Source organism: Triticum aestivum, chromosome 7D (genome assembly GCF_018294505.1).
Source record: "Triticum aestivum cultivar Chinese Spring chromosome 7D, IWGSC CS RefSeq v2.1, whole genome shotgun sequence".
NCBI classification, from domain to species: domain Eukaryota; kingdom Viridiplantae; phylum Streptophyta; class Magnoliopsida; order Poales; family Poaceae; genus Triticum; species Triticum aestivum.
Window position 1 is genome coordinate 41,933,426 of NC_057814.1, and position 11,946 is coordinate 41,945,371.

Below are 11,946 nucleotides of genomic sequence, written 5' to 3' on the forward strand. Positions count from 1 at the left end.
CAAAAGGTGGCTTTCCATAAAGTAACCATAAAGCTGATTTTCACTATTCACGACGATATTTTTCAGCGTCTGATCGAACTGAAAATATTTATGTGGGCTAAGAACATTTCCAGTACCCACTAAAATGATTTTCAACGCGTTCCGAAACAATTCCGGTTTTAGTGATTTTCATCTGCGAAACGCATCTGAAGTGGCTCCGGCAGCTCCGGAACATTTCCGGTTTTTATCTCAGAAAATTCCAAAAAGCTTCCAGAATGATTCTGGCATCCTCCAAGAATTATCAGGCATGTGCCGAAACCAATTTGACTTAATGGTGTATCCCGAAACAACTTTTCGGTATCATCAAAACTTATCCGATGACCTCTCTCTGCGGTACGATTCCGCTGTCCGAAAACTTTTTCGGTGATTTTTTCTCAGACTCCCTGTCTAGTATTCAGCAGATAGATGACCTTTAAGCGTGTGACCCTATAGGTTCGGTGAAGTATAGACATGACCCGGAACCCCTTCCGATCAATGATCAACATCGGAGCCGTGGACACCCATATTGACCCCTATACCCACACGAATAAATATTCGAGTGAACCTCCAGTTGCCGTGTGCTATTCCTGTTGCTTCGCGATATGTTACAAATACCCGAGGTGAGACATGTTGGCATTCCCGTGGATCAACAACTTGTCCACTATGCTAGTTACCTCGTTACCGGTATTGTTCTCTTTTCTCGTTATCGTGTTCCGGCATCCCCGTGATCAAATCACAAAGTGTCTGGCCAGACGATGATGGATATTGTAACACCGAGAGGGCCCAGAGATATCTCTCCATCGTCGGAGGAGCAAATCCCAATCTTTGAGCTATCAAGTTACTTGACACACTTTTCCATGAACCCGTAATCCGCCGTAATAGCCACCCATTTACGGATGACGTTTAACAAACCCCAAAGTTCATGAAGCAAGCATGAAGAAACTCGATACTCTCATGGTCTAAGGAATCATGCAAACGTTAACCATCTCTGTGTTATGTACCAATAAACTTGTGACGAATGAATCTCATAGCATAACATCATGCCGGGTCGATTCAACACAAATGTTCTCTTAACATTATGCCCTCAAGGTTGCTGACATAGACATGCCCATGATCAGGAAAACATAACCATCATGCAACACTTGAGCTAGTCTTAGAGGCCAGACTAGGAATACATTTTACCGTTTATTATTCCACACGTGCATATGAGTCTTCCTCCGAGCCTCGTGGTTATTGCAGACTCGAGAACCATAGCAGTTATAGCATGGAACATAAACATAATTATGAACTCGGAGATAAATAATATCATTTATTATTGCCTCTAGGGCATATCTCCTACAGACTCCCACTTGCACTAGAGTCAATAATCTAGTTAATGCTAATGCACTTTACACCTGTGGCACACCGGTGTAAATATGCTTCGCTTGTGGTATAGCCTGATGTCCAACGGATCTGACGACTTCAGTTCCGTGTGTATCTTTGCATGTCCTCGCGTTTTCACGTTTTCACAAAATTCATATTTTGTGTGGACTTGGCTTTGTATGTATGTGAATCACAGGTCGAACCTGGATTCCTCAGACTGAGTTATGGAGCAACTACCTGCAGTAGTGTCCCATTGTCAAAAGCCATCTTGGAACTATACTAAGTTCATGAATGAACTATATGATTCAACATCTTCTTTGTCGCTTCTAAAGCGTCAACATACTTAGCCCTTGTTATAAAATTCGCCACAGTAACTAGTTTGAACAAATTCCAACTAACTGTGCCACCACATTGTGTGTTACACAAAACCCTTAACTTAAATCGAAAATCGCACGGTGAAAAGATGAAGACTATCGATGTAACATTTTACAACGAACTCTTCATGATCTCCGCTTGCAAGAAAACATATCATCAGTACTTACTCTAGTACTCAATGACATCTTTCACTGTTGTCCCACGATCAGTACTTTGATCACTTTAGTATCCATACTAGCAACACCTTGGGAGTATCGGACATATCTGGTTGTTTTACATACCATGGAATACATGATTAATCCAAACACAAAAGTGTGTGGAATCTGCATCATGTATTTTACTCATCAGTGTTTTGGGACACCGAGTCTTGCAAAAACTCCTTCCATGTGACTTTGGCAAGAATCACTCCTTGGCGTTTTAAATGCTAAAAGGTTTTAGCATCTTGTCAATATGTATTCATTGCTTAGCCCCATTAGGTAAATCTATCTCCATAGATCATCATGCCTAATATTGAGGCTATTTAGCCTAAGCACTTCATCGAAAAACTATTTTCAAATGAAGTCCTAATTCGTGTCAAGAAATTTATTTCCAATTACCAATTTGCCAAGCACATAAGGTTTTTAGAAATATTATTACGCTCCCACTTACTTTCTTGAATTACAAGCATCTTCGTTACCCATTGATGAAGTCAAAACCCCTTTGACCATTTCATCAAAACACGAAGATTCCAACTCCATTTTGCTCTCTTCTGTCCATTGCTAGAACTCTGAAGTTTGCATACCTACTAGCATCCTCTGGATCGACAAATTACTTTGGACTGTATCATATAAAAGTCCTAGCTTTCATTTCCATCAGATGGAAATCCTTTTATCATCCATGTTTCATATCTCATGATTGAAATATGTATTAATTGCTAGTTCAACCTGAACCGACTTTAAGCATTGCTACGATGAAAACAACCTCATCGTAGTCAACTCTTGAACTTGTTATTTCAACAAGTCGAGCTTTATGGATAAAACATTTTATCCGTATCAGTTTTAAGTTCCATAAATATTCGTTAGACTCTAAGTCTTCCGAAAGGTGTATCAAGGTTTTAATCTTGAATCACTTATATGGAAACTAACTTGGGTTGTATTGGCATTTAGCCAATTCCGGAGTCAGGGAAGGCAATGTTACTCCAAGAAGGCAATGTTATTAGTAGCACATGTCTCTACAAAATGGAAGACTAAAACAAGATTAATGACTGCAATGACTGACTGGGAAGTGACAATGTATAAATAGCTCATGTACCTCAGGTTGTATCTTAGCCTCGCATGCAGCATCACATCATCCATCATCCATCATCCATGAAGGAAGCCTTCAGATCCGCACTGAACCCACAGCAGACACAGTAACAACACAAGCATATGGAAAGCAGCGGCGGCACAACTTGAGCATCCAGCCATGGGTGGGGTGAGCCGTGAGAAACAACATACCGGACACTGGCATGTGCGCCGTCCCCGTAAGCCTCGGGGATCTGGTTCGCTTACGCGCGCGTGGCCCGTCCATCCTGGGCGGTCTCATCCTCCTGGCAGGCTTCGTCGGCGCATGATGGAGCCGCCGCCAGCTCCTTGCTTTGTACCTCTTCACCATGCCGGCGAAATGCTCATCACGCTCCTCGTTTTTGCCTTTGCCGTCACTAGCGGTCCGGAGGTGAGGCCCGAGGCTGTGGAGAGGCGTGGCCAGCAGAGGGGGGCATGCTGTTTCGCCCAATCTCCGTGTGCGCTAAAGCTGCCGTCACGATCCCACCGTTAAAGAAAGTATTGAAGTCATGGAGCTGGGGATCCCAACTCATTCATTTGATTCCTCCAAACTTCACATCTCAATGATTATATATCCTAATGAGAAATATAAAGAAACTGTCAATTACTTACCTGTATCAGAAATAAAGCACTCTGCAATACCTTTGTCAGATAAATACTGACTTTGTCCCATGTACACATGCAAGCTGACAATGAGCAGGCATCTGAGGATGCATGATAATCCTCCTGGATTATTTTTGGCAAGTAGCCGTCCATTCCTTCCATGACGAAGCTGGTAATACAGATCATTGAACTCCTTTTTTTAAAACAATATTACTCCAAGAAGGCAATGTTATTAGTAGCTCATGTCTCTACATAATGGAAGACTAAAACAAGATTAATGACTGCAATGACTGACTGGTAAGTGACAATGTATAAATAGCTCCTGTACCTCAGGTTGTATCTTCGCCTCGCATTCAACATCACATCATCCATCATCCATGAAGGAAGCCTTCAGATCCGCGCGGAACCCACATCAGACACAGAAACAACACAAGCATATGGAAAGCAGCGGCGGGCACAGCTTGAGCATCCAGCCATGGGTGGGGTGAGCCGTGAGAAACAACGTACCGGACACTGGCATGTGCGCCGTCCCCGTAAGCCTCGGGGATCTGGTTCGCTTACGCGCGTGTGGCCCGTCCATCCTGGGCGGTCTCATCCTCCTGGCAGGCTTCGTCGGCGCATGATGGAGCCGCCGCCAGCTCCTTGCTTTGTACCTCTTCACCGTGCCGGCGCAATGCTCATCACGATCCTCGTTTTTGCCTTTGTCGTCACCAGCGGTCCAGAGGTGAGGCTCGAGGCTGCGGAGAGGCGTGGCCAGCATAGGGGGGGCGTGCTGTTTCGCCCAATCTCCGTGTGCGCTGAAGCTGCCGTCACGATCCCACAGTTAGAGAAAGTATTGAAGTCATGGAGCTGGGGATCCCAACTCATTGATTTGCTCCTCCAAACTTCACATCTCAATGATTATATATCCTAATGAGAAATATAAAGAAACTGTCAATTACTTCCTTGTATCAGAAATAAAGCACTCTGCGATACCTTTGTCTGATAAAAACTGACTTTGTCCCATGTACACACGCAAGCTGACAATGAGCAGGCATCTGATTAGGCATGGTAATCATCCTGGATTATATTTGGCAAGTAGCCATCCATTCCTTCCATGACGAAGCTAGTAATACAGATCATGGAACTCCTTTTTTTAAAACAATATTACTCCAAGAAGGCAATGTTATTAGTAGCTCATGTCTCTACATAATGGAAGACTAAAACAAGATTAATGACTGCAATGACTGACTGGGAAGTGACAATGTATAAATAGCTCCTGTACCTCAGGTTGTATCTTAGCCTCGCATTCAGCATCACATCATCCATCATCCATGAAGGAAGCCTTCAGATCCGCGCGGAACCCACATCAGACACAGAAACAACACAAGCATATGGAAAGCAGCGCCGGGCACAGCTTGAGCATCCAGCCATGGGTGGGGTGAGCCGTGAGAAACAACATACCGGACACTGGCATGTGCGCCGTCCCCATAAGCCTCGGGGATCTGGTTCACTTACGCGTGCGTGACCCGTCCTTCCTGGGCGGTCTCATCCTCCTGGCAGGCTTCGTCGGCGCATGATGGAGCCGCCGCCAGCTCCTTGCTTTGTACCTCTTCGCCATGCCGTCGTAATGCTCATCATGATCCTCGTTTTTGCCTTTGCCGTCACCAGCGGTCCGGAGGTGAGGCCCGAGTCTGCGGAGAGGCGTGGCCAGCAGAGGGGGGGCATGCTGTTTCGCCCAATCTCCGTGTGCGCTGAAGCTGCCGTCACGATCCCAGAGTTAGAGAAAGTATTGAAGTCATGGAGTTGGGGATCCCAACTCATTGATTTGATTCCTCCAAACTTCACATCAATGATTATATATCCTAATGAGAAATATAAAGAAACTGTCAATTACTTACCTGTATCACAAATAAAGCACTCTGCGATACCTTTGTCAGATAAAAACTAACTTTGTCCCATGTATACATGCAAGCTGGCAATGAGCAGGCATCTGAGGATGCATGATAATCATCCTGGATTATATTTGGCAAGTAGCCGTCCATTCCTTCCATGACGAAGCTGGTAATACAGATCATTGAACTCCTTTTTTTAAATTTTATTAGTCCAAGAAGGAAATGTTATTAGTAGCTCATGTCTCTGCATAATGGAGGACTAAAACAAGATTAATGACTGCAATGACTGACTCGGAAGTGACAATGTCTAAATAGCTCCTGTACCTCAGGTTGTATGTTAGCCTGGCATTCAGCATCACATCATCCATCATCCATGAAGGAAGCCTTCAGATCCGTGCTGAACCCACAGCAGACACAGAAACAACACAAGCATATGGAAAGCAGCGGCGCCACAGCTTGAGCATCCAGCCATGGGTGGGGTGAGCCGTGAGAAACAACATACCGGACACTGGCATGTGCGCCGTCCCCGTAAGCCTCGGGGATCTGGTTCGCTTACGCGCGCGTGGCCCGTCCATCCTGGGCGGTCTCATCCTCCTGGCAGGCTTCGTCGGCGCATGATGGAGCCGCCGCCAGCTCCTTGCTTTGTACCTCTTCGCCATGCTGGCATAATGCTCATCATGCTCCTCGTTTTTTCCTTTGCCGTTACCAGTGGTCCGGAGGTGAGGCCCGAGGCTGCAGAGAGGCGTGGCCAGCAGAGAGGGGGCGTGCTGTTTCGCCCAATCTCCGTGTGCGCTGAAGCTGCCGTCATGATCCCATCGTTAGAGAAAGTATTGAAGTCATGGAGCTGGGGATCCCAACTCATTGATTTGATTGCTCCAAACTTCACATCTCAATGATTATATATCCTAATGAGAAATATAAAGAAACTGTCAATTACTTACCTGTATCAGAAATAAAGCACTCTGCGATACCTTTGTCAGATAAAAACTGACTTTGTCCCATGTACACATGCAAGCTGACAATGAGCAGGCATCTGAGGATGCATGATAATCATCCTGGATTATATTTGGCAAGTAGCCATCCATTCCTTCCATGACGAAGCTGGTAATACAGATCATTGGACTCCTTTTTTTAAACCAATATTAGTCCAAGAAGGCAATGTTATTAGTAGCTCATGTCTCTACATAATGGAAGACTAAAACAAGATTAATGACTGCAATGACTGAATGGGAAGTGACAATGTATAAATAGCTCCTGTACCTCAGGTTGTATCTTAGCCTCGCATTCAGCATCACATCATCCATCATCCATGAAGGAAGCCTTCAGATCCGCGCTGAACCCACAGCAGACACAGAAACAACACAAGCATATGGAAAGCAGCAGCGGCACAGCTTGAGCATCCAGCCATGGGTGGGGTGAGCCGTGATAAACAACATACCGGACACTGGCATGTGCGCCGTCGCCGTAAGCCTCGGGGATCTGGTTCGCTTACACGCGCGTGGCCCGTCCATCCTGGACGGTCTCATCCTCCTGGCAGGCTTCGTCGGCGCACGATGGAGCCGCCGCCAGCTCCTTGCTTTGTACCTCTTCGCCATGCCGGCGTAATGCTCATCACGCTCCTCATTTTTGCCTTTGTCGTCACCAGCGGTCCGGACATGAGGCCCGAGGCTGCGGGGAGGCGTGGCCAGCAGAGAGGGGGCATGCTGTTTCGCGCAATCTCCGTGTGCGTTGAAGCTGCCGTCATGATCCCACCGTTAGAGAAAGTATTGAAGTCATGGAGCTGGGGATCCCAACTTATTGAATTAATTCCTCCAAACTTCACATCTCAATGATTATATATCCTAATGAGAAATGTAAAGAAACTTTCAATTACTTACCTGTATCAGAAATAAAGCACTCTGCGATACCTTTGTCAGATAAAAACTGACTTTGTCCCATGTACACATGCAAGCTGACAATGAGCAGGCATCTGAGGATGCATGATAATCATACTGGATTGTATTTGGCAAGTAGCCGTCCATTCCTTCCATGACGAAGCTGGTAATACAGATCATTGAACTCCTTTTTTTAAAACAATATTACTCCAAGAAGGCAATGTTATTAGTAGCTCATGTCTTTAGATAATGGAAGACTAAAACAAGATTAATGACTGCAATGACTGACTGGGAAGTGACAATGTATAAATAGCTCCTGTACCTCAGGTTGTATATTAGCCTCACATTCAGCATCACATCATCCATCATCCATGAAGGAAGCATTCAGATCCGCGCTGAAGCCACAGAAACAACACAAGCATATGGAAAGCAGCGGCGGCACAGCTTGAGCATCCAGCCATGGGTGGGGTGAGCCGTCATAAACAACATACCGGACACTGGCATGTCCGCCGTCCCCATAAGCCTCGGGGATCTGGTTCGCTTACGCGCGCGTGGCCCATCCATCCTGGACGGTCTCATCCTCCTGGCAGGCTTCGTCGGCGCACGATGGAGCCGCCGCCAGCTCCTTGCTTTGTACCTCTTCGCCATGCCGGCGTAATGCTCATCACGCTCCTCGTTTTTGCCTTTGTCGTCACCAGCGGTCCGGACGTGAGGCCCGAGGCTGTGGAGAGGCGTGGCCAGCAGAGAGGGGGCATGCTGTTTCGCGCAATCTCCGTGTGCGTTGAAGCTGCCGTCATGATCCCACCGTTAGAGAAAGTATTGAAGTCATGGAGCTGGGGATCCCAACTCATTGAATTGATTCCTCCATACTTCACATCTCAATGATTATATATCCTAATGAGAAATGTAAAGAAACTTTCAATTACTTACCTGTATCAGAAATAAAGCACTCTGCGATACCTTTGTCAGATAAAAACTGACTTTGTCCCATGTACACATGCAAGCTGACAATGAGCAGGCATCTGAGGATGCATGATAATCATACTGGATTGTATTTGGCAAGTAGCCGTCCATTCCTTCCATGACGAAGCTGGTAATACAGATCATTGAACTCCTTTTTTTAAAACAATATTACTCCAAGAAGGCAATGTTATTAGTAGCTCATGTCTCTAGATAATGGAAGACTAAAACAAGATTAATGACTGCAATGACTGACTGGGACGTGACAATGTATAAATAGCTCCTGTACCTCAGGTTGTATCTTAGCCTCACATTCAGCATCACATCATCCATCATCCATGAAGGAAGCATTCAGATCCGCGTTGAACCCACAGAAACAACACAAGCATATGGAAAGCAGCGGCGGCACAGCTTGAGCATCCAGCCATGGGTGGGCTGAGCCATGAGAATCAACATACCGGACACTGGCATGTGCGCCGTCCCCGTAAGCCTCGGGGATCTGGTTCGCTTACGCGCGCGTGGCCCGTCCATCCTGGGCGGTCTCATCCTCCTGGTAGCCTTCGTCGGCGCATGATGGAGCCGCCGCCAGCTCCTTGCATTGTACCTCTTCGCCATGCCGGCGTAATGCTCATCACGCTCCTCGTTTTTGCCTTTGCCGTCACCAGCGGTCCAGAGGTGAGGCCCGAGGCTGCGGAGAGGCGTGGCCAGCAGAGGGGGGGCGTGCTGTTTCGCCCAATCTCTGTGTGCGCTGAAGCTGTCGTCATGATCCCACGGTTAGAGAAAGTATTGAAGTCATGGAGCTGGGGATCCCAACTCATTGATTTGATTCCTCCAAACTTCACATCTCAATGATTATATATCCTAATGAGAAATATAAAGAAACTGTCAATTACTTACCTGTATCAGAAATAAAGCACTCTGCGATACCTTTGTCAGATAAAAACTGACTTTGTCCCATGCATACATGCAAGCTGACAATGAGCAGGCATCTAAGGATGCATGATAATCATCCTAGATTATATTTGGCAAGTAGCCGTCCATTCCTTCCATGACAAAGCTGGTAATACAGATCATTGAGCACCTTTTTTTTAAACAATATTACTCCAAGAAGGCAATGTTATTAGTAGCTCATGTCTCTACATAATGGATGAATAAAATAAGATTAATGACTGCAATGACTGACTGGGAAGTGACAATGTATAAATAGCTCCTGTACCTTAGGTTGTAATAGCCTCGCATTCAGCATCGCATCATCCATCATCCATGAAGGAAGCCTTCAGATCCGCGCAGAACCCACAGCAGACACAGAAACAACACAAGCATATGGAAAGCAGCGGCGGCACAGCTTGAGCATCCAACCATGGGTGGGGTGAGCCGTGAGAAACAACATACCGGACACTGGCATGTGCGCCGTCCCCGTAAGCCTCGGGGATCTGGTTTGCTTACGCGCGCGTGGCCCGTGTATCCTGGGCAGTCTCATCCTCCTGGCAGGCTTCGTCGGCGATGATGGAGCCGCCGCCAGCTCCTTGCTTTGTACCTCTTCGCCATGACGGCGTAATGCTCATCACGCTCCTCGTTTTTTCCTTTGCCGTCACCAGCAGTCTGGAGGTGAGGCCCGAGGCTGCGGAGAGGCATGCCCAGCAGAGGGGGGGCGTGCTGTTTCGCCCAATCTCCGTGTGCGCTGAAGCTGCCATCACGATCCCACCGTTAGAGAACGTATTTAAGTCATGGAGTTGGGGATCCCAACTCATTGATTTGATTCCTCCAAACTTCACATCTCAATGATTATATATCCTAATGAGAAATATAAAGAAACTGTCAATTACTTACCTGTATTAGAAATAAAGCACTCTGCAATATCTTTGTCAGATAAAAACTGACTTTGTCCCATGTACACATGCAAGCTGGCAATGAGCAGGCATCTGAGGATGCATGATAATCATCCTGGATTATATTTGGCAAGTAGCCGTCCATTCCTTCCATTACGAAGCTGGTAATACAGATCATTGAACTCCTTTTTTTTAAACAATATTACTCCAAGAAGGCAATGTTATTAGCAGCTCATGTCTCTACATAATGAAAGACTAAAACAAGATTAATGACTGCAATGACTGACTGGGAAGTGACAATGTATAAATAGCTCCTGTACCTCAGGTTGTATCTTAGCCTCGCATTCAGCATCACATCATCCATCATCCATGAATGAAGCCTTCAGATCCGCGCTGAACCCACAGCAGACACAGAAACAACACAAGCATATGGAAAGCAGCGGCGGCATAGCTTGAGCATCCAGCCATGGGTGGGGTGAGCCATGAGAAACAACATACCGGACACTGGCATGTGCGTCGTCCCCGTAAGCCTCGGGGATCTGGTTCGCTTACGCGTGCGTGGCCCGTCCATCCTGGGCGGTCTCATCCTCCTGGCAGGCTTCGTCGGCGCATGATGGAGCCGCCGCCAGCTCCTTGCTTTGTACCTCTTCGCCATGCCGGCGTAATGCTCATCACGCTCCTCGTTTTTGCCTTTGCCGTCACCAGCGGTCCGGAGGTGAGGCCCGAGGCTGCGGAGAGGCGTGGCCAGCAGAGGGGGGGGGGCGTGCTGTTTCGCCCAATCTCTGTGTGCGCTGAAGCTGTCGTCATGATCCCACCGTTAGAGAAAGTATTCAAGTCATGGAGCTGGGGATCCGAACTCATTGATTTGATTCCTCCAAACTTCACATCTCAATGATTATATATCCTAATGAGAAATATAAAGAAACTGTCAATTACTTACCTGTATCAGAAATAAAGCACTCTGCGATACCTTTGTCAGATAAAAACTGACTTTGTCCCATGCATACATGCAAGTTGACAATGAGCAGGCATCTAAGGATGCATGATAATCATCCTAGATTATATTTGTCAAATAGACGTCCATTCCTTCCATGACAAAGCTGGTAATACAGATCATTGAGCACCTTTTTTTTAAACAATATTACTCCAAGAAGGCAATGTTATTAGTAGCTCATGTCTCTACATAATGGATGACTAAAACAAGATTAATGACTGCAATGACTGACTGGGAAGTGACAATGTATAAATAGCTCCTGTACCTCAGGTTGTATCTTAGCCTCGCATTCAGCATCACATCAACCATCATCCATGAAGGAAGCCTTCAGATCCGTGCAGAACCCACAACAGACACAGAAACAACACAAGCATATGGAAAGCAGCGGCGGCACAACTTGAGCATCCAACCATGGGTGGGGTGAGCCGTGAGAAACAACATACCGGACACTGGCATGTGCGCCGTCCCCGTAAGCCTCGGGGATCTGGTTTGCTTACGTGGGCGTGGCCCGTCCATCCTGGGCGGTCTCATCCTCCTGGCAGGCTTCGTCGGCGATGGAGCCGCCGCCAGCTCCTTGCTTTGTACCTCTTCGCCATGCTGGCGTAATGCTCATCACGCTCCTCGTTTTTGCCTTTGCTGTCACCAGCGGTCCGGAGGTGAGGCCCGAGGCTGCGGAGAGGCATGGCCAGCAGAGGGGGGGGTGCTGTTTCGCCCAATCTCCGTGTGCGCTGAAGCTGCCGTCATGATCCCACCATT

At 46.8% G+C, this 11,946-nt stretch overlaps 2 protein-coding genes across 2 annotated transcripts; both read right to left on the reverse strand.

The window, feature by feature from the left end:
- Positions 1-3,976: 3,976 nt before the first annotated feature.
- On the reverse strand, positions 3,977-4,837 carry LOC123166497 (uncharacterized). The gene is made up of 3 exons (XM_044584306.1): positions 4,635-4,837; positions 4,167-4,462; positions 3,977-4,047 (listed from the first exon to the last, which is right to left on the reverse strand). Exons 1-3 carry the CDS (start codon positions 4,715-4,717, stop codon positions 4,031-4,033), a joined length of 396 nt encoding a protein of 131 aa, XP_044440241.1. The 5' UTR covers positions 4,718-4,837; the 3' UTR covers positions 3,977-4,030.
- Positions 4,838-9,605: 4,768 nt separating this feature from the next.
- Positions 9,606-10,366, reverse strand: LOC123165893 (uncharacterized). The gene is made up of 2 exons (XM_044583635.1): positions 10,198-10,366; positions 9,606-10,054 (listed from the first exon to the last, which is right to left on the reverse strand). Exons 1-2 carry the CDS (start codon positions 10,256-10,258, stop codon positions 9,810-9,812), a joined length of 306 nt encoding a protein of 101 aa, XP_044439570.1. The 5' UTR covers positions 10,259-10,366; the 3' UTR covers positions 9,606-9,809.
- Between the last annotated feature and the right edge of the window lie 1,580 nt (positions 10,367-11,946).